This window comes from Schistocerca serialis, chromosome 1, assembly GCF_023864345.2.
Source record: "Schistocerca serialis cubense isolate TAMUIC-IGC-003099 chromosome 1, iqSchSeri2.2, whole genome shotgun sequence".
NCBI classification, from domain to species: Eukaryota; Metazoa; Arthropoda; class Insecta; order Orthoptera; family Acrididae; genus Schistocerca; species Schistocerca serialis.
In genome coordinates this window covers 439,568,081-439,590,675 of record NC_064638.1, presented here as the reverse complement: position 1 = coordinate 439,590,675, position 22,595 = coordinate 439,568,081, and the positions used below count along the sequence as shown (strand labels likewise).

Sequence of the window (22,595 nt, the reverse complement as noted above, 5' to 3'; positions counted from 1 at the left end):
CAGAAGAAGGGATCGGTTGGTAGGACATGTTCTGAGGCATCAAGGGATCACCAATTTAGTATTGGAGGGCAGCGTGGAGGGTAAAAATCGTAGAGGGAGACCAAGAGATGAATACACTAAGCAGATTCAGAAGGATGTAGGTTGCAGTAGGTACTGGGAGATGAAAAAGCTTGCACAGGATAGAGTAGCATGGAGAGCTGCATCAAACCAGTCTCAGGACTGAAGACCACAACAACAACATGCATTCCTAAACTGGAAATTTATTACGATCTCACTGTAAGCTATTTAGATTTCTGCACAACATTTTGTATTATATTGTAAGAGAGGCAAAAACAGGTTGTGTGCACTTACCGTGCACGCAGCAATACTAAGGTTTTACTCAGTCGCCATCAGGGTGAACGTGAACAGCAGAAAAACATGGCTCCCACTATCGGCACTCACTTTTCTCAGAACCACAAGTTTCCGTAGCAAGAACCGCATTGTCGGTAGATCCCACTCCGAAACACAGCGGAAACTGTACTCAAAAAGACTGGCCCCCGGCACCATGCACGCAGCACATGTCAGTTGTTTATCAAGTTGTTCTGCCAGCCAACTGACGCCCGCGGTCGACTCAGCGTTGATAGAACATAATCAGCTGACCCGATAGCTTCCGACGACTGCCCACTCCGCGCAAGGCCATGTGTGACTGGTTGATCATATTTATGTAGTTTACTTCTCCACAGGGTGCAGTTTAAGAGTGAAATACACAAGGTATCCTCCTGGATTCGAATGGAACGATAAAGATATCGAAGTTGACATTATAAACTAGCTAGTCAGAAAATGATATGGCCGTAGGTCAGTCTTCGACAAGGTTTCTTATAGTACAAGTACTCAAACTGCACCACCGGTAAAAAGTTATCAAACTAGGAGTAACAATATTTGAGTATATGAAACGATAACAAGATGGGGAGACGATATTCTTTGCGGAATATATAGCGGGTCTCAAACCTCTAGGGTCATAGCTACGCTACCCAGTTACCCAAACTGAGTATTTTGAGATAAGGAACAGATTCAGAAGTAATATTTCAGACGGTATGTGGTCCATAATGAGCAATGCGTGTAAGGCAGATGTTTTTAAGCCTCGTATGTTTCCTTATACACGACTGCTTGCCGCAGTATTGTTGGTGGCGCTACCTTTAAAATCAATACACTATCGTCTGCGATGCCTCTGTCCGTGGTGAAATTTGCCGCCGTTTACCGTTTATGGCTTTCTGTCGAAGTAGGGCATTCATCGTTGCAGAAATTTGTATACATACACTTAATGCATGGTGCAACACGATGCACGGCCAGGAAAGACGAAAAAATGGCCGCGCGGGATTAGCCGAGCGGTCTTGGGCGCTGCAGTCATGGACTGTGAGGCTGGTGCCGGCGGAGGTTCGAGTCCTCCCTCGGGCATGGGCGTGCGTTTGTCCTTAGGATAATTTAGGTTAAATAGTGTGAAAGCTTAGGGACTGATGACCTTAGCAGTTAAGTCCCGTAAGATTTCACAACATTTGAACATTTTTTTGAACGAAAAAATGTACAGAGAAAAGTTTCGCAACAGGCGTAATCCTAGCTGGAAGGAATGTATCACCGTGGATACAAACGTACAAGAAACTGCGCCGTTCAAGTTTCAGAGACCTGGTCAAGGTTATTGAAAAAGAATTATTTGCAAAGTAGAATCTGTCTTGGAAGCTGAACTTTATTCAACACAACTAGTTTTGGGCATGGCCCATTTTCACTATCTATAACAGATGTGGACACATCGTTCTCACCTCATCACACACGCGACTTTTGCATGACAAGACGAAAACGCTGTATCCACATCTGTTACAGATATACTTGAAAATGAACTATGCCCAAAACTAGTTGTGCTGAATAAAGTTCAGTTTTAAACTACAGCCCGGTGGAAAAATGTCTTTCCTGAAATTTATCAAGACTGTGCTGCCCACACAGAAGAAAATCGCAAGTAATTTTGAATCTAGAATTCAGTTCCGTCTACGGATTTCGTTGTGGTGTGTGGATTATGGCTGGCAGTCATCACTTTGAACATTTGCTATGAACTTAACTTTTCGTTATGAGATGTAAGTCAGTAATGGGACCAAAACTACTAAATATTGCTTTCCGGCTCTTGGCTGCTTATCTCAGAGTAATTACAATCATCTGTGAGCTCTGTAATTTTGATCTTAAAGGCTTGGGCAGTGAGCAGTCAAACACCGACAGCTGTCTTTTCTGGCGGTTGCTATTCTCAATGAGGCAGCAGAATACAACAGACGGACCGACTCACTTTAACTTAACTCGGGAGGAACGGGGACAAATTAGTGCCTTTCGGTCTCTCTAGACTGTTCTCTGATGAAACAATACGAAGTATCTGTGCGCAAGACGCATATCTCTGGGTTCGGCCTGCAGTGTGGAACAGAGTTAACCTGTCACAAACTACCAATACTTGCAGAGATTCGGTCATGAATAACCAAGTTGTGACACTTCTTTACACAGACATTACAGCATGTCTACTAAACAGTTGTACTATCTGGATTGGGATAGGATGCGCACTTGAAGAGGTGAGGCAGGGGCGTAAAACACTGGACTCGCATTCGGGGTGGCAACGAACCGAATCGGCGTCGAGCCATCCAGATTTAGGTTTTTTTCGTGTTTGCCCTAAATAGCTTACCGTAAATGGTCCCTTTGAAAATGCGATCGGTTTGTTTCCCAATAGCTCTCCAATCTGATCTTGTGCTCCGTTTCTAGTAAGCTTTTCGTTGACGAGATGTCAAAAAAAAAATGTTCAAATGTGTGTGAGTTCTTAAGGGACCAAACTGCAGAGGTCATCGGTCCCTAGACTTACACAATACTTAAACTAACCTATGCTAAGAACAACACACACACCCACGCCCACGGGATGTCATATAGCAATATTTTTTCCTTCCTCCTGTGAGGAGCACATTACATCCTACCAACGGGGATACGTAATGCACACAAAAACAGGGAAACATCATTGGCTCAATTTTATTTGGTTATGGCAGCACTTCTAACAAAAACGCATGACATATTCCCTAAGTAGTTTATTTGGTTCGCGGTTCTATGTTACAGAAAAAAAGCCAATTACACTTCAAAAATCATTTACAAAATATCAGGCGTTAGCTTTCCAAATTCCCATACGTATTTCTTTCGTAGCGATCGCTTTGGCAATAATTACTACAGAGACACACAAATATCGGTGTTGTTATACTGTCATCTTCCAACATGAATGAAACGGGAAGAATACTCGCAATACGGAACTGGTCAGTTAGGCAAGACAAATATCGTCGTCAGTGTCCGTTGTTCCAGATTTAAGTTTTCAGTGGTTTTTATAAATCATTCCAAGATATTTCCGAAATGGTTGCTAAAACAAAATATGCGACCCTTCCTTATTTTTCTCGTCGATAACTGATAGGATATGTAAGATTTTGGCATACACTAACTACTTAGGGAATATGTCATGCGTTTTTGTTAGAAGTGCTGCCATAACTTATGAAAAGCTCGTATTGAGCAGAACATTAAACTACAGAACAAGTATTAATTTCGCGTAACATTATCTGGCTTATTTCCATGAGCTGACATCGTATTTATCTATTATCACCAGGATTCGGGAGGACGACGTTTCAAATCCGTGCCGGCCATGCACATTTAGGTTTTCCGTGGTCCGTAAATCGCTCCTGTCAAGAACTGGAATGTTTCCTTTGAAAGGGCACGGCCGATATCCTTCCCCATCCTTAAAACAATCCGATGTCTAACATTCATTAGCTCGACTTCTAACAACAGAGCACATCAGTGTCGGCTTGTGCGACGGAGGGAGAGAGAGAGAGAGGGAGGGCGAGAGAGAGAGAGAGAGAGAGAGAGAGAGAGAGAGAGGTACACAGATCGCGTTTCATACAACGCAGACAGATCGTGACCCGAAAGCATGCGCCATTTGTCACATCGGCATACGCAAATAATGCAGAAATGTTTTCTGGTAAAGGCAACTCATAGTTCTGTAGAACATTAATGCACCAATCCCTGTTCAGTGCTGTTCTCGGGGCACGCTTTTTACCATTGTACATAACGGGGCTCATTGCAACAAATCTAAAACGTCGTGCGAGAATATACTGAAACCATCCGTGAAGAACATGTGCATCCTAGTCCAAGTAACAGGACTCAAGTCAAAGCATGGAAAACATATTCACTATCACGCAATGTTCTCTGACTTGGAGAACGCCTGGAAAACAGCCCATACATTCCATACACAGGTATAATACAGATGTACGAGCGTTAGTGACGAATCTTACGAGTATAAATGGAAGATGTAGTCATCGGACGATACACTACATTTCCAGTCCTCTAAGAGTCCATTTATAGCAATAGTTAGTGTCAGAAAACCTTCACTTGCGTTCTATTGATGATTAGATTTAGAGATGTTGCAAGGGCTTTTAGAAAGTTTCCTGTCTACAGTGGTACCTTGTGCGCCACAGGACTAGTTAAGTTATGCAGAGAAGAAATAAGAAATTGGCTGTTCGAGAGAGAAAGTTGCCGCAGAATTCAATGAGACCTAAATCAGATTACTAAGGAAAGCAAGGAGCAATATCAGAATTCAAGAACGGGCAACGTGGTGCAGCTGTAAGGCGCTGGACTCGCATTCGGAAAGACGGTAGTTTAAATCGACTTCTGGCCATCCACACTTAGATTTTGCATGATACACACAAATCTTTTATGACGAATACCAATATGGTTTCTCTGCAGGGGCACAGCCGGTTTCCTCCCCTAATCTGAACTTGTCCACAAAGACCTCGTCGTCAATGGGATGTTGCAGTCCAAACGACCTCTTTTTACGTCCACTCACACAGACGTGGCATTGGTTCAGAAGGACACAGACGCGGCACCAGCTCAGAATGACTAGTCTGGAGAGGATATTGATCGCGATCTTTCCAAAAGAACCATCTCGGGATTTTCCTTAAGTGAGTCAGAACTACCGTGCAAAATCATACATAGGGATGGTCGGATAGGGATTCGAATCCAGCTCTCCCGAAAGCGAGTCAAGAGCCTTATCCACTGAGCTACCTTGCGCGATTAAATAAACAACGCCATGTCAGCGTTTCAGCGCAGTTTCTCCCACACACTAGTCAAATGAATTTCCTCTACTGTTGCTCGCTTGTGACGATAAAATGTGTTACTGTTATCACGATTACTATTAACACTACACATCTGAAGTACACACACATATATTTGACACCTCAAAACAAACACCGCCAAATGCTTAAAACAATTATTCTGTAATAATGTTGTTACGATGTATATTCTTTGCACTTTGCGATTATGTCTTCTTTTCTGCTATACGAACCTTACACCCAGCTGATTCCAGACGCCATGCCCGCAGCTCGTGGTCGTGTGGTAGCGTTCTCGCTTCCCGCGCCCGGGTTCCCGGGTTCGATTCCCGGCGGGGTCAGGGATTTTCTCTGCCTCGTGATGGCTGGGTGTTGTGTGATGTCCTTAGGTTAGTTAGGTTTAAGTAGTTCTAAGTTCTAGGGGACTGATGACCATAGATGTTAAGTCCCATAGTGCTCAGAGCCATTTGAACCAGACGCCATATTTGTTTACAAATGTGGCAATATACATGTGATGTGTTACGACAGCAAAAGGAACCTGTGACCACTGAAGGTACTCCAGTTTACTTATTTAATGTTTACCATTAGATATCAGTTTAATTTTTTGTCAAAAGTAATCCTAAACCATATCCTGGAATAGTGTCTTGTTTCTCCACTAGGCAGTGCCACAAGTTCCTCCAAAATCGTAACACAACACACACACAAATGTAATACTTACTAATGTAAATCCACCCGATGATGGAGGTTTAAACCTTCGAAACGAGTCGTGGAAATAAATAAAACGGTGACTGGTAACAGTGAACTTGTTGTTTCATTCAACGACACACTATGTGATCAAAAGTATACGGACACTCCCAAAAACATATGTTTTTCATATTAGGTGCATTGTGCTGCTACCTACTGTCATGTACTCAATATCAGCAACCTCAGTAGTCATTAGACATCGTGAGAGAGCAGAACGGGTTGCTCCGCGGAACTCACGGACTTCGAACGTGGTCAGGTGATTGGGTGTTGAATCACTTTTGAACCATGGTCGAGCGGCTGCTCATAAGCCACACATCACGCCGGTAAATGCCAAACGACGCCTCGCTTTGTGTAAGGAGCGTAAACATTGGACGATTGAACAGTGGAAAAACGTTGTATGGAGTGACGAATCACGGTACACAATGTGGCGATCCGATAGCAGGGTGTGGGTATGGCGAATGCCTGGTGAACGTCATCAGCCTGCGTGTGTAGTGCCAACAGTAAAATTCGGAGGCGGTGGTGTTATGGTGTGGTCGTGTTTTTCATGGAGGGGCTTGTACCCCTTGTTGTTTTGCGTGGCAGTTATCACAGGACAGGCCTACAATGATGTTTTAAGCACCTTCTTGCTTCCCACTGTGAAGAGCAATTCGGGGATGGCGACTGCATCTTTCAACACGATCAAGCACTTGTTCATATTGCACGGCCTGTGGCGGAGTGGTTTCACGACAATAACATACCTGTAATGGACTGACCTGCATAGAGTCCTGACCTGATTCTTATAGAACACCTTTGGGATGTTTTGGAACGCCGACTTCGTGTTAGGCCTCACCGACCGACATCGATACCTCTCCTCAGTGCAGCACTCCGTGAAGAATGGGCTGCCATTCCCTAAGAAACCTTCCAGCACCTGGATGAACATGCCTGCGAAAGTAGAAGCTGTCATCAAGGCTAAGTGTGGGCCACCACGATATTGAATTCCAGCATTACCGATGGAGGGCGCCACGAACTTGTAAGTCATTTTACGCCAGGTACCCGGATACTTTTGATCACATAGTGTATCTCCGTAATGAATGCTTGGAAAATCAGTTGTTTATCCACGAAAACCCTTGTATGTTCAGACGTTTGAGAAAATATTGCGATATCCGATTAAAGTTCTGTTTTCTACATAATAATAACTATTACACCAAAGGAAATTACTACATATTGTTTAGTCGCATGAAAATGTTCTTTTCTATTGTTGCATAGAAACTGCGTACGAAAATAAAATACGAAGTATGCAACATTTTCATTAGCTATGTGAATGTTAAAAAACTCAGATCTAAAAGTAAATACGGTAATTTTTGTACATGAAGGTGTGAACTGAGCTACCTTGAGAGGACTTAACACTGAGTAGCACCCCAGTCCTCACAGTCTTCCTGATCAAAAAAAGTGAAGCAGCCAGAAGGCATGGTCCGATGTCAATGTAATCTAGTGCACGTACTTACCATCAGAGGGTATGTAAATGATTAGAACGGTAATGCTCTACGTGAGGTAGTCCGGCCACCAGAGTGCATTAATGTTGTTCGTATTCAGTGTTCTTACCAGGCTTGATATGTACACAAGGGGATTGAACAGCTTGAGACGTTGACTATGCACTGCGAAGGACACGGAGATTTCGTGTCCTCGTATGAGACATCGTTATCAACTCCTGACAGAGTTCAAAAGAGGGCTCATTGCGGTTCTCCATTTGGCCGGCTTGTCGAAACGTACAATATCCAGATTTTGTGAGGCATTCTGATGAGACACCGGGAACGTGGAGGTAGGACAACTCGTCGTAAAGGTTACGGTCGACCACGCCTGACCAACACAAGGGAGGATCGCCGTATGCAGCACCGAGCGCGTCGTGACCCGTTCACACCCGCGCATGCTATCCGGGAACAAGTAATAGCCACCCTGCAACATTCGTTGCCTTTCTGCACCATTGGTTAAACACTAGCAGCAGCCGCACTAGGGAATTACTGTCCCAGGCATAGGCTGCCGTTAACATCACAACATAAAAGGCTGCATTTGGAGCGGTACCATGACAGGAAAATGACTATTGATAAATAGTTGTCGCATTGTGTTCAGTAATGAACCGCGTCAAGAACATCCTGAGTTCTCGTGTCTTACCTCTCATGCGACAGTATCTTGGTATCACTTGTAAACAGAACAATACTCGTCCGTCCACACATGGCATGTATCTCTATGAACTGTCTGCATGGTGTCGAGTTGTTCCATGGTCAGCAGGAACTCCAGACCTGTGCCCGATAGAACCTGTGAGGAACTAGCTCGGACGTCAACCCCATCCAGGATATCGAGGACCAATTACAGTGTGTTAACTGTAAGACGGTAGTGTTGTGCGAGGAGTGAGGGGAGAGGAGGTTGCACAAGCATTGGCTGGCGAGAGGACAGGAGCCGTTGGGTGGAGGGGGGGGGGGGGGGGGGGACAAGGCACGCCTACCAGTTGCAGTGCCGGCACTACAAATTGCGCGTCATGCTTACACGAAAGCAGACGAAAGGCTTGGAAGTAAAACTCGCTTTAAATGTTGTTCGTAAACGAAATTGAAATCGTTATGTACGTTAAAATATTCCCATTCGCAGCATTCAATCACACGCAATATAATTTTGCGAGCATCGCTACGTAATACTAGTTTCCTTCTAACCGTAGGCCTACCGGTAGGAGTTGTTGGTGACTCCCGAGATGGGCCAGCAACTGCCTCTTCACTCATTTTGATAATGTTTAGCACAACTGCACAATAAAAACACGCAGAACAGTACAGCGCAAAACAATAACGAAGCAGACGACAATGGCTACCTTGTACAACACAGTCAGCTACGTAATGTTGGCGGCAGTCGAAACTGCGTGCCTACCGAAGCCTCCCGACGTTTACCGACTTCTACCGATTCAGGACTAGGGAGAGGTCTGCCACTAAAACTTTACACACTGTACAACACCTGGGGGCCAGCTTGCGTCAGGAGATGATACAATGGCTTTACGACATCCTTCCTAAGTGGCCAGTGGGGGCGTAACGTCACACTGATAAGTTGGCTTTTACTGCCAAGTTCTTTGTAAATTCGACTCGATATTGTAAATCACTGAAATAACACCACATCTCAACACGCTAACTTCCACTTCGTGTCCTCCTTCTGTCAGGGAATTCACCTTTTTTTGTGGCTCTGGCTCTGAGCACTATGGGACTCAACTACTGTGGTCATAAGTCCCCTAGAACTTAGAACTACTTAAACCTAACTAACCTAAGGACATCACACACACCCATGCCCGAGGCAGGATTCGAACCTGCGACCGTAGCGGTCGTGCGGTTCCAGACTGTAGCGCTCACCTTTTTTGTCACACAGCGTATAGCACATAACATAAAGTATAACGGAGCACGGTAACTTAATACACAAACCAAAACCTAACGCAGACATTATGGACAATAGAACAGCTTATTTTTCTAATGTCTAAGTCTTCTGGCGCAACGATGTTGTTATTTGAACGTAAAACGTGATCCAAGTGCATCAACAAATAAAGTAAATAAATATCAAACTTGGCAGTAGCATCCCAGCACGAGCTTGGCAAACTATAAGCCATAGTAGAGGATGACTTCGAACTGTCCAGTTGTTCAGTGTTGCCGGTGGACACGTGTTTTGTTCTTGTAACTGGTGACGTTTAATTATCTACTGCTTTCAACTTGTGACTGAAAAAATTTAAAATATATATTTTTACCCGCAACTTAAGTTACGCGCATTAAGAACAGTGTATCTATCTGAATGCAGAGATTACTTTGTCTACATCCAAATGCATATTGACTTTTTCAAGCACTTGTTCCATATGATCATTTGGTGAATCTCAAACGAAGATAAATCATCAGTTATCAGCACCATCATTATATGTGAACTACTGTTTGCGTATTCCCATCTTATACAATTTTTATGTTACGGCGTAACTATTTACCGCTTTCGCGTTGTTAGATTTTGGATCGTGTATACATGTCGCAACGCCGCACGCAGTTTGACCGCTCGTCTTAATGCGATGCCATGTAAGAGGTCCACTGATACGGTATGGTAATTGTATACAGCGTATAAAATATTCCACTGCGTGTTATAAACGACGGCCATCTTAGAATACTGATGTCTTGACGCTCTTAACTATTATAAGCGTAGTCAGCTTCGCGGATTGGGAGATCTTATCAGCTAGTGCGCTCGCTTCTTCCTGCAGATACACAATTATAAAACTATCGGCATTCCAGAATCACCGGAACAAAACATATAAAAAAGTTGAATATATACAGACGCAGACAGACTGTGTTATAATGCAGCCGAGTGAATGACCGTTGGAAGCTACCAACAACGAAAACGTAACAAACAGAATCTATACCGTTACGTAGCTGGCTTCAGATTTCATTCTTCTTATATATGTATTGTCAGACGTTTCACAAGTCTGCATATATGTAGTTGTAAGATAAACGTATTTTCGTGAACGCTTGATAAAAAAAATGGCTCTGAGCACTATGGGACTTAACATCTATGGTCATCAGTCCCCTAGAACTTAGAACTACTTAAACCTAACTAACCTAAGGACATCACACAACACCCAGTCATCACGCGCTTGAACCTGGATCGATCAGACAACAGTTTCCCTACATAATGACGTAGCCTTCACTGTTGAAATGTAGTATCTAGGTAGAAAGTTCTTCACGGGCCATTAGAATAAATCCCTCAACCGTTTTTTTTTTTTCGTTTATATAATTGTAATGTAGAGTCTTGTTAATTAGAAAAACAACGGGTCAATAGTACTTGATTCCATTTGCTTTTGCTACTGTTGCAATATTTACTACATGCCATACGCTTCACTTCCAGTGGCTATTCTCTCTTTCTATTCTACTTCATCATTTTAACCTTTTTTTTTTATCATTAACCATTTCTGTGTTAAGAACGTGACACAAGTCATTCAATAACTTTTCTACGTTTCCTTCACTTTCGACCACGAAAAGTGCTTATTTGCGAGCTTTCGATATAATGTCTGTTCCTCCTACACGATTATTTTCTTCGCTTCCTTCATTGTGTTTTCACCACTGAAGCGATCATAGCTGCAACTCTTCCTTAGCTCATCTTTACACGTGTGTCGTTACTGATTAACCACAATTATTTCTTCTTCCATTTTATTCTACTTTTGTTTGTGAAGGATTTTCCCGATCCACGTATGTTTGGGCATAACTGGTTTCAAGAAACAATGGGAAAATAAAGTTTCCTCGGTGGACCACGAAGTTTTGATTCCGATAATCCAGGTGGCTGCAGTTTAAAGATTACAAAAGCAGTTAGATATGATGATCAGTTTCACGTAACACAAGGCGTTTTCACCTGCTCAGTCTTCATGCTCCTACAACAATGTGTTCGGGAGTCTATGACAAACATGTCTCCTTGTGGGCAGCCCACCAACAAGTACTAAGATAGAGTAATAATTTAATTCGTAAGAAGACTGAAGACTGGTCTCAGTTCGCTATAATTACACAATATCACCGAAAACAACACCACTAGTACAAAGTAGTACAAGGGCCGTTCACTAAGTAATGCAAAACATTTTTTTTTTTCGGTCAATTTCGGAATTCGTTGTGGGACACTGTGGAATACTCCAACTTCAACCCCTTTAGTTTCATGAAGTTCCGACAGGTGTCGGCGCAACACATAGCCTTCAAAATGGCGTCTGTAACGCAGGAGCGTTCCAGAAAGAGAGCTGTCATTGACTTTATTTTGGGCGATAACTAGAGCATCGCAGATATTCATAGGCGCTTGAATGTCTGCGCGCACACCTTGCAGTGAATAAAAGCACGGTCAGTCGTTGGGCGAGGCGTCTGTCATCATCGCAACAATGCCGAGCAAAGGCGTCCGATATCCACAAGTGTGATTCGTGCAATGGTGGAACGTGCGGACACACTTATTCGAGATGATCGAAGGGTCACAGTCAGACGCCCCGCTGCACAAATGGACGTCTGTGTTGGTTATGCTGACAAACTCGCCCGCCCATTGGGTTACTCAAAGGAGCGTTCCCGCTGGGTTCCTCGCCGCATAACAGAAGACCATAAAGAGTTTGGTCCAATGAAGGATGCAGTCCGCGGGAAGCAGTACGTGGATGATGGGGAGGATACTGATGCAGCAAGACGTTGGCTCCGACGTCGACCAGTAGAGTGGTACCATTTGGGCATATATGCCGTGGCATTGAACGGAGATTACGTTGAACAATAGGGTTTTACGGCAGAAGAGTGGGGAATAATATAGTGTATTGGCATCCTGAATAAAATCAACCTGCTTTCAGAAAAGAAAATGTGGCATTACGTATTAAATTCCCTTCGTACTCGTAGTACCCAAAATGCGAGATCAACACAAAAGTGAATCATGTTTCAAAACTTCGGTTTAACAACCTACGTTTTGGTCAAGCAGTTAAGTGTGAGCCTCACAGTCACACAACAAATACCAACAAAGCTGCGCCGTATAGGCGCGGGGCTCCTTCAGTATTGCTAGTTAAAGTGCAGGTGACCATTTCTTCTAGAAATGAATGTTTCAGTGAATGCGCTCAAAACGGCTACTGCTCAAAAACGACAGCAGTAAGCTTCTCTGGAGACGTGTCGTGGTTACGAATACTAAGCGCTTCATATTTGTCCACAATTAGAATTCCATTGGCGCTAAGTCCCAACATATTGTTGGTAGTCAGTGCCGCATCGGTGAAAAATATAATTTACACGGTTCCTAAACAGCAATGAAATGCTCTAGTGTTCAGAAAAATTGCAACAGTCAGTGGAATATTCTGCTATAACTCTGGTAATATTGTACATAGGAACGCAAGATAATTTTGTTCAAAGAGCATATTGCACAAAAGGTAATGCCCCGCGGGTGGTACTTACCAGGTACCCCTAGCAGGTAAATGATGCATGTGATCTGTCAATGTTGAAATGTTTTACATGTCTTTTATTCACACCGCTATAGTATCTAAATAGAATTTGAGCACACAAACAGATGAACAGTGCGTAATTTTGCATCGCATTTACTACACACAGCCGTCTCCAGTTCTGTTCTGATGTGGTTCACGCACATGTCTCACAGTCACTTTCATTTCCAGTTCTTCCCATCCACAAAACTACATTAACTCTGTTCAACGTCAACAATTTTTCCAGCTGTTTGCGTCCCCATCGTAGGTGTTACGTAATCGTGCTGTTACACAGTTCTGTTCTACATACTACCACTGATAAATATTTGCTAAGACTGTAACTTTCTCAATCTCTTGGCTTATTACAGTTTTATGCCATGATGTCTTTTTGAATGCTGTGTTTAGTCTCTCTCCCTTGGCAGCTCGGTTTTTCCGTATAAACAACGAACAGCAACAAAGCCAAAAATCATCAAACGAAATCTCTTATTTATGTTCCGAACAAAAAAAATTGTTCTCTGTTTGTGATTGACATGATGTTCTGCCAGCAACAAATAGTTCTATTAATTTTAAATATTAACAATTTATGTCTGAATTAAGCAAGTACTGCACAAATCCTACTAGTCGTCACGAATTCCTGATGCTACATTTCATTAGATTTTAGGGCATTTAGAAACACTGTGACTTGAATTTTCTGTTCTCAGATCATTTCTAATCTCTTATCCACGCAGCAGTAGAAAATTAATTTCTGAATGTACATAGTCCACAATCCTTTCATTTGCTGTCTTGCGAAGAACACATTAAACACCAGAATATCCAGTCAGTCTCGCGTACAGTCCTTTGTGATTAATTTCTGGCCACGTGTGTTTCCTTTAGAGATGTACAGATTATTTTTTGAGATGCGTTATGTCTTCACGAAGTCAGGCCACTGAACGTAGTACACAAAATCAGGGCAATCACGCCGGCCGGTGCGGCCGAGCGGTTCTAGGCGCTACAGTCTGGAACCGCTACGGTCGCAGGTTCGAATCTTGCCTCGGGTGTGGATGTATGTTATGTCCTTAAGTTAAAGTAGTTCTAAGTTCTAGGGGACTGATGACCTCAGATGTTAAGTCCCATAGTGCTCAGAGCCATTTGAACCAGGGCAATCACAATGAGAAATTCTGTATAATCTGTCACACCGAAAATGACCTCCTTCTATCCTACAAATTATTGCCCATCACATTAGGGCTTGTGTCACTCACGCAGAATTTCGTTTGGTTTATTTCCAAGTTAACAGTATAAACAATTCTGTATAATTTAACTCGCCATATTCTTTTGCCTGAAAGGTATCGCCAAAATCTACTCCCATGTTAATTTGCTCCCAACTTATGCCAATAGAGACTCTGAAATCAAAGCTACTATCTTTCATTTGGCTCTAGTTTTATGATTCTCTTAGCAGAGGTGGTAGGCAAGATTCTGACTAAATTATTTAATGAACAAACCAGTGGCGGGATAAAACGATACTAAATAACCCACGTCTGTTTTAAAAAGATGATGAGGAATACACAATAATTACAACTTGTTAGCCCTTATTGGGGGGTCAACAGTCGTAGCTAATTATTCATGATAGTATTTTCAAACGAATGTTCCTTAAAGCGAATCTTTTTAGAGAAACAGCAAAGCAACAACACCGGATCTTTGTCAAAGGGCATCATTCTACATGAACAGAGAAGCTGTCAAGTGATCTTCCTGAAAGTGGATGTTTTCAGACAAATATCACAGTAACTATAAGTTGCTCAGCAGTTGCATGAACACCGAAAGTACTGGTCAAGGCGCTGAACTAGCTATCGGAAGCAGCGAGGTCAGATCCGCGTCAGACGATCCTGATGCGTCAGACGATCCTGATGTACGTTTTTCGTAGTTCCACCAAACTACACTCCTGGAAATTGAAATAAGAACACCGTGAATTCATTGTCCCAGGAAGGGGAAACTTTATTGACGCATTCCTGGGGTCAGATACATCACATGATCACACTGACAGAACCACAGGCACATAGACACAGGCAACAGAGCATGCACAATGTCGGCACTAGTACAGTGTATATCCACCTTTCGCAGCAATGCAGGCTGCTATTCTCCCATGGAGACGATCGTAGAGATGCTGGATGTAGTCCTGTGGAACGGCTTGCCATGCCATTTCCACCTGGCGCCTCAGTTGGACCAGCGTTCGTGCTGGACGTGCAGACCGCGTGAGACGACGCTTCATCCAGTCCCAAACATGCTCAATGGGGGACAGATCCGGAGATCTTGCTGGCCAGGGTAGTTGACTTACACCTTCTAGAGCACGTTGGGTGGCACGGGATACATGCGGACGTGCATTGTCCTGTTGGAACAGCAAGTTCGCTTGCCGGTCTAGGATTGGTAGAACGATGGGTTCGATGACGGTTTGGATGTACCGTGCACTATTCAGTGTCCCCTCGACGATCACCAGTGGTGTACGGCCAGTGTAGGAGATCGCTCCCCACACCATGATGCCGGGTGTTGGCCCTGTGTGCCTCAGTCGTATGCAGTCCTGATTGTGGCGCTCACCTGCACGGCGCCAAACACGCATACGACCATCATTGGCACCAAGGCAGAAGCGACTCTCATCGCTGAAGACGACACGTCTCCATTCGTCCCTCCATTCACGCCTGTCGCGACACCACTGGAGGCGGGCTGCACGATGTTGGGGCGTGAGCGGAAGACGGCCTAACGGTGTGCGGGACCGTAGCCCAGCTTCATGGAGACGGTTGCGAATGGTCCTCGCCGATACCCCAGGAGCAACAGTGTCCCTAATTTGCTGGGAAGTGGCGGTGCGGTCCCCTACGGCACTGCGTAGGATCCTACGGTCTTGGCGTGCATCCGTGCGTCGCTGCGGTCCGGTCCCAGGTCGACGGGCACGTGCACCTTCCGCCGACCACTGGCGACAACATCGATGTACTGTGGAGACCTCACGCCCCACGTGTTGAGCAATTCGGCGGTACGTCCACCCGGCCTCCCGCATGCCCACTATACGCCCTCGCTCAAAGTCCGTCAACCGCACATACGGTTCCGTCCACGCTGTCGCGGCATGCTACCAGTGTTAAAGACTGCGATGGAGCTCCGTATGCCACGGCAAACTGGCTGACACTGACGGCGGCGGTGCACAAATGCTGCGCAGCTAGCGCCATTCGACGGCCAACACCGCGGTTCCTGGTGTGTCCGCTGTGCCGTGCGTGTGATCATTGCTTGTACAGCCCTCTCGCAGTGTCCGGAGCAAGTATGGTGGGTCTGACACACCGGTGTCAATGTGTTCTTTTTTCCATTTCCAGGAGTGTATTATAGCAAATGGCGGAATGGTCCCTTTTAAAGACTCCACCGACTTCTTTTCCCCTCCCTCTCCTCTCTCAGCTTGCCGTGCTAATGCCTCTGAGGAACGCATTTCCGATAGATTTGGATCACGTCGAGAAGAGTATCATGGCATTTGTAACTATCATGGTATCCAGTTTCATTTCGTATTTGTGAATGTACACACATCCATAGATATATAAATAACAAGAGTCCTTCATAAAATTTATTGGATTCCAGTGGACAATATGCTCAGTAAACTTACCACAAATTCATCTAACTGAATGTGGTGAACACATCATTCGAGATGACTGTTACATTTTCGATCTCTGGCAAATGTGTTCATACATACGACGCAGACGAGAAAAATAGCAGGCTAGAATGTAAACCGTCGGTTTGAGCAGCAGCGGTCATCTGCTTTAATTTCTGAACAGAAGTCTGTGAATGGTATTGCATATGGACCGATAGAAATAATACGAAAAACTAAGGTGGCTATAAAAGAAGGAAGTGAAAGTATTCTCAATCTTCTTGAGGAAGGAAACTCTTATTGTAAGAGTCGCAAGACTGCCGAGGCAATCATGGAGGAAATAAGTGAACGCTTTGTCAGACTTACTTCTTAACAGGAGAACAGAGTTACCTGGTAAACATTATCCAGACACTCCAGAACACTTCGAAAACACAAAGTAGTGGGCCACTGGGGAAGTATTGCAATTTGGTATCTCGTATTGGTCCGTGAGGAAAGTAGTGTGAGATACAATTCAAGTGTTTCTACACATAAACGACACATTAGTAAGTTTAATTGCATTTTACTATGGAGCGCTTCAGCAAATGTACTGTTTCTTTGGATCAAGTTCTATTTACAGATGACTGTAAGACTAACACGCTCCATAAAGAGGCAGATTAATAGTGCGTAGAAAGCTAAACAGTAATTCGTTGGATGAGAAGAATAAGTAAAACATGGGGATGGCAGTGTAATTCTATGGAGTAGGAGACGGCCTCGTTGCATCTACAGGTGGCAGTACGATACATATCAAAGTATAAAGAAACAGTAAAAGAAACCTCAAAACAATACCGAAAATTCTGGGATTGTGAAGACAATGATCCGAAGCACATAGGAGAAAGCGTCATTCCTGGCAGCTGCCAGGACGAGTGACAAATGTATTGGTCACATGCGCAAAAGAGGTTAAGCATGTCGCATTAACGAAGACCTGTCAGATATTTTGGGGTTTTTGTGGATTTATATTCAAGAGTATATGGTCCCATTAGTAGAGTCACTTTTCAGTGTTCTTATGGTGTGCTGCCCACTCATCTCTTATAGTGTGCCTAAAGGATGCTGCTTTCTCGGATAGCTAAACAACAGTTGAAGCAAATTACATTATTACATTTATTACAATAAACTAAACTGACAATCTTTAACTCTGAGTCGCAAGCAGTTGCCGATATGTAAATAATCAGTGTCCTTCGCTGTATAAAATGCCCATATAAGTAATTCACACAAGTTCATAAAGATCACAAATCACGGCTCTTCTAGTGCTCTCTTCTAGTCCCGGTCTAGTAGAGTCTGTCTTGCTAATGTAGGGCCGAGGCTGGCAGGAGCGGCGCTTATATTCTCTTCAGAAAGAGGCCGCTCCTGTCGTGGTTCGGTCCTAGACAGCGTGCTAGTGGCTGACGTCGCCCCACAGCCTTCTCTGCTCTTGCGTTCTTCATCTTCGTGCCGGCGCTTGTTGTTACGCCGGAACAGTCCTCCTGGCTTTTTTCTGAGCGTCCACTTGTCATCACTGTAATGTAGTATACAGTGTGATGAAGTAACATTTATTTAATTCAGCGATCGGTTTCGGACGTCCAAGCGTCAGGAGTATTTGTGGCGCCCTGAAACTGTATCGTAGTACTAGCTTCATTTCCAATGACAATACTCCGGCCGCTGTGGCCGAGTGGCTCTAGGCGCTTCAGTCCGGAACCGCGCTGCTGCTACGGTCCGAGGTTCGAATCCTGCCTCGGGCATGGATGTGTGTGATGTCCTTAGGTTATTTAGGTTTAAGTAGTTCTAAGTCTAGAGCACTGATGACCTCAGATGTTAAGTCCCATGATGCTTAGAGCCATTTGAACCATTTTTTTTTTCAATGACAATACGCTTTGGTAAACAAACGAGACTGTATACTACATTACTAAACTCTAACCACTTGCTGCTGTTCCGTGTCACCAAGGAAAGTGTAATACAGTTGTTGTGGCTGAAAAAGGCACCTGTAATCCATTCTTCTAACAAATGCTACCGAGGTTAGGTCAGTGTTTATGTCTGCGGCATTACGAGGACGTGAAGCGGTAAGGAAAGTATGTAAGCAGAGGAGAGACAAATAGGAAATGATTCTAGCGACGAGACGGGCCGCAAATGGGGGAAAACCTCTGACGTAAGTAGCAACAGTGTTATGACGGAAACGAGAAAGCTGGTTGGCTGTTCGCGTGCTACCATCATGAGCATCTATGTAAAGTAGTTGAAAGACACTGAAACCACGTGTAGGCGACAAGGTGATGCTCGTCGACGCCTCACCAAAGAATGTAGAGGTCAAAGAATTGCCCGCTCTGTAAAGAAAGATAGCCTGCGATCTGCGGTGGATCTAATGGCCGAGTGTAATGATAGGGCTAGTGTTTCGGAGCACACTATTCAGCGTGCGTTATTGAAGACTGGGCTTTGCAGTAGACGCGACAATCGGTATCTTTTCCCTTGTTCACTCAACGCCATTGTCAATTACGACTGCGAAGGCTACGAGGTCGTGGGGATTGGACCATGGAGCAATGGGAACGTATCGCCTGGTCGAATGAAGTTTCTTGTTACAGCAGGTCGAAGGTACTGTCCGAATATAAATCCACAAAAAACCCAAAATACCTGACAGTTCTTCGTGAATGTGACATGCTTAACCTCTTTTGCGCATATGACAAATACATTTGTCACTCGTCCTGGCCAGTATTCCTCCATTCTTGACGAGTTGCTTTTTTTGTGCAGCTGCCAGGAACGGACGCTTTCCCCTATGTGCTTCGGATCATTGTCTTCACAATCCCAGAAGTTTCGGCATTGTTTTGCGGGTTCTATCACTGTTCCGTTATACACTGATGTGTATCGTACTGCCACCTGTGGATGCAACAAGGCCGTCTTGCACTCCATAGAATTACACTAGAATTGTACCTCACACTACTTTCTTCACCGGGCCTCGGCTGAACGGCTGCTCGAAGGCTGCACCGCGTCACGGACGCAGGTCGGTGGAGCAAGTATTATACTGTGAGGGACATCGTCTGGACTTTCATGCGACCTGTGGTAGTAATTGAAGGCACCATGACAGTTGTATACTAAGTAATGCTACTGAGGACCCCCCGCACCCCTCATACTTGATGTCTTCTTGGACGACGATGACATTGAGGAGCGTGATAGTGAATTCAGTATGGTGTCTTGGCCGCCAAATTCGCCTGATCTGAACCCAATGGAACACATCTGGGACGCTATCAGGCCCCATCACCGCGGCCACAAACCACCGGCCTACAATTACGGTAACGTGAATTGAGTGACCGCGCGGAAACATCTAGTGTGATATATCTCCGAAAATCTACCAACGACTTGTCAAAATCGCTACTGTATTGCGTTCCAGAGGTGGAACAACATTCTATTAAGCAGGTAGTAATAATTTTTTTGGCTTATCGGTGTAGTTTGCTGCATATATCTGGCTCTTTGGAACTGCTACGAACTGCGGGGCATAGGATTTCGTGCAAGAAAAAAAATGTTCAAATGTGTGTGAATTTCTAAGGGACAAAACTGCTGAGGTCATCGGTCCCTAGACACACACCCTACTTAAACTAACTCATGCTAAGAACAACACACACCCATGCCCGAGGGAGGACTTGAACCTCCGACGGGAGTGGCCACGCAGTCAGTGAAATGGTGCCTCTAACCGCGCGGCTTTGTGCAAGAGATGAGGTGGTCAACAATGAGCGCCCATATACAATGAAAAGAACAAAATAACGCTGCGAGGTGTCTGTTGATCGTATAATACTGATCATTCTCCCGGTGAGTGCCTCATTACTCTTCAGAAAGATATTTTTCGGTCAGCACATACAAGGTGACGAAAAGGCGCTTCGTGGTAAAATGTAGTTAAACTTACTAATGTGTCGTTTATGTGTAGAAACACTAGAATTGCATCTCACACTACTTTCCTCACCGGGTCTCGGCTGAACGGCTGCCATAGGCTCGTTTTAATGCCGACAGTAATATTCGACGCACAGGGATTTAAAAAAGACGACCCGCGCGGCGTTACGAGTGCTCCAGTACTGGAGGCAAATTTGTTGCCATGTAGTTGACCGATTGCTGTATCCGTTCCGACAAACATTTCTGTGAAACCTTTCTTTCTGTTTCTAGTCTGAGGGTTAACTTACTTTCTGGATGGTCCTAATAATTTCTAGAGCACAACATTTTGTTCGACTACAGTGAGAGTTACTTTTCCGAGGTAATGGGCACTGATGAGCAGTGATCTCGCGAAACTGATTCTGTGGCGTAGCTACAGTGTCGCCTGTAATATGGTATAATGAGCGTAGCGCCTCGTGATGCAACACGCCGCCCGCCAGGCTCGTAGCGTCACCGGCGGCCTGTCCGTCTTATACAGTGACGGCTCCACAGCTCTTATCTACACGCAGCGCAGAAGCGCAGAATGGCCGATTCACTTTACATCGAATCACATGGCACGCTAGCCCTTGTTTCGCAACAGGTCAGGCGCCGTTCAGGTCGCATTGTTAAACAGGGCGCTTCGAAAAGATTCTTCCGATTTCATCGAAAAGATTCTTCCGATTTCACCTCCTGTACTCGAGGAACATTTCAACCTACACATGGAAACTAAAAATTTTCTTCGCACCAGATGTAATTTATCGCTTTTATGTGGTTGCCGGTAGGGATATTCCTGGTGTAGCTCCCTCGCTCGCTCGTTAATCATACAAAGTGCGTCGAATCGAGATGGCGATAGGACAGCAGTTAAAGGCGATTTGCGTTCTCTGTTCCAACAGCTACCATTTCGTTACGACTGGGCAGCGTCGTTTTCGTCTGGAGCACGGCACTGCACCTCCTACAGCTCAAGGCATTCGACAACGGAACCAGCAGTTGCAAGGTACTCCATCTTTATGTAAGGGGAAGTCCACAGGTCTCTCCCGTGTGCTCGGCCATGAAAGTACGTGATCAACGGAGGTTTTTTGTTCTTTTTTTCCCCACACTCAGTCCACAGAGGTCTGTTCACCATGCCAGCCGAGAGTTCGCCATTCGTCATGTGTCTACATGGCATATTTTGTGGCGTTTTTATTTCAGAACACACAGGATTCAGTCGCTGTAAGCCCTTTATGATTGTGGTAAACAGTCACAAGTGGAGTTTTGTTGCTTCGTTGTGGACTTGGAGAAAGGTGACCATAAAATTTTCCTTCCTTAGTGATGTGGCTTCTATTTATGTGCGCCGGCCGCTATGGCCGAGCGGTTCTAGGTGTTTCAGTCCGGAACCGCGCTGCTGCTACGATTGCAGGTTCGAATCCTGCCTCGGGCTTTGATGTGTGTGATGTCCGTAGGATAGTTAGGTTTAAGCAGTTCTAAGTCTACGGGACTGATTACCTCAGATGTTAAGTCCCATAGTGCTTACAGCCATTTGAACCATTTGAATCTATTTATGTGCAAAAGTGAACCGCTGCAACATATGAACGTACGTAACACACACCATAGTCGATCACGAGAAAGACTCTCGAAAACTTCATGTTTCTGCGCCGTACCCGAGAAAGATTTTGCATCCTATTCTTACTGTGAAAAGACGGTAACTGGAATCACGTACCTGGATATGTTGGAGATCTGGCATTTACCACAATTATGGGAACGTATCGCAAATTTCATTTTTCAACAGAACCGAGCACCACCGCACTGGAACCTACATGTAAGAGCATTTCTTAGAAAGACGTTGTCTCAACGATGAATCGTCCGTAAAGGGTGTACTGGTCACGCTTTGCAGTATGGACCTTCAAGGTCGCCTGGTCTCACATGACATTTCTGTGAAGGCTTACTCCCTCCATGTGCCTCTCCCTTAAAATAACTTCGGATGAAGCACGACGATGCACACAGGCTCATAAATATGAAGCGATAACGATTTAGTCACAAAATATTAAAATACAAGACGTAGAAGGTAGGACACTAAGGGCTGCACCACATGTCTAGCTGCGGTACCATCAGACTGAGGCGCCCGCGTTAGCAATTGCGGCCAGGTGAACGTTGCACCAAAAGTGTCATCTAGTAGCCGCAAATACAAACCGGCTACTTAACATTCGAAATACAAAAAATGGTTCAAATGGCTCTGAGCACTATGGGACTCAACTGCTGTGGTCATAAGTCCCCTAGAACTTAGAACTACTTAAACCTAACTAACCTAAGGACA

The 22,595-nt window shown here is 44.6% G+C and overlaps 1 protein-coding gene across 4 annotated transcripts in view; it reads right to left on the bottom strand.

Moving 5' to 3' along the window:
• Positions 1–22,595, bottom strand: part of LOC126472713 (steroid hormone receptor ERR1) — a 489,204-nt gene that overhangs the window by 158,181 nt on the left and 308,428 nt on the right. Inside the window, exon 1 of one of the 4 annotated variants that reach the window (XM_050099955.1) lies at positions 352–508. The exons of 2 other annotated variants lie outside the window; for them this stretch is intronic. Coding sequence is in view for 1 of the 2 variants with exons in the window: in XM_050099954.1 (XP_049955911.1) it covers positions 442–480 (39 nt within the window). In the remaining variant the exon portion in view is untranslated. Of the gene's footprint in view, positions 1–351; positions 509–22,595 lie in introns of those variants that run through there. One more of the 4 variants, XM_050099954.1, reaches the window with a different exon arrangement.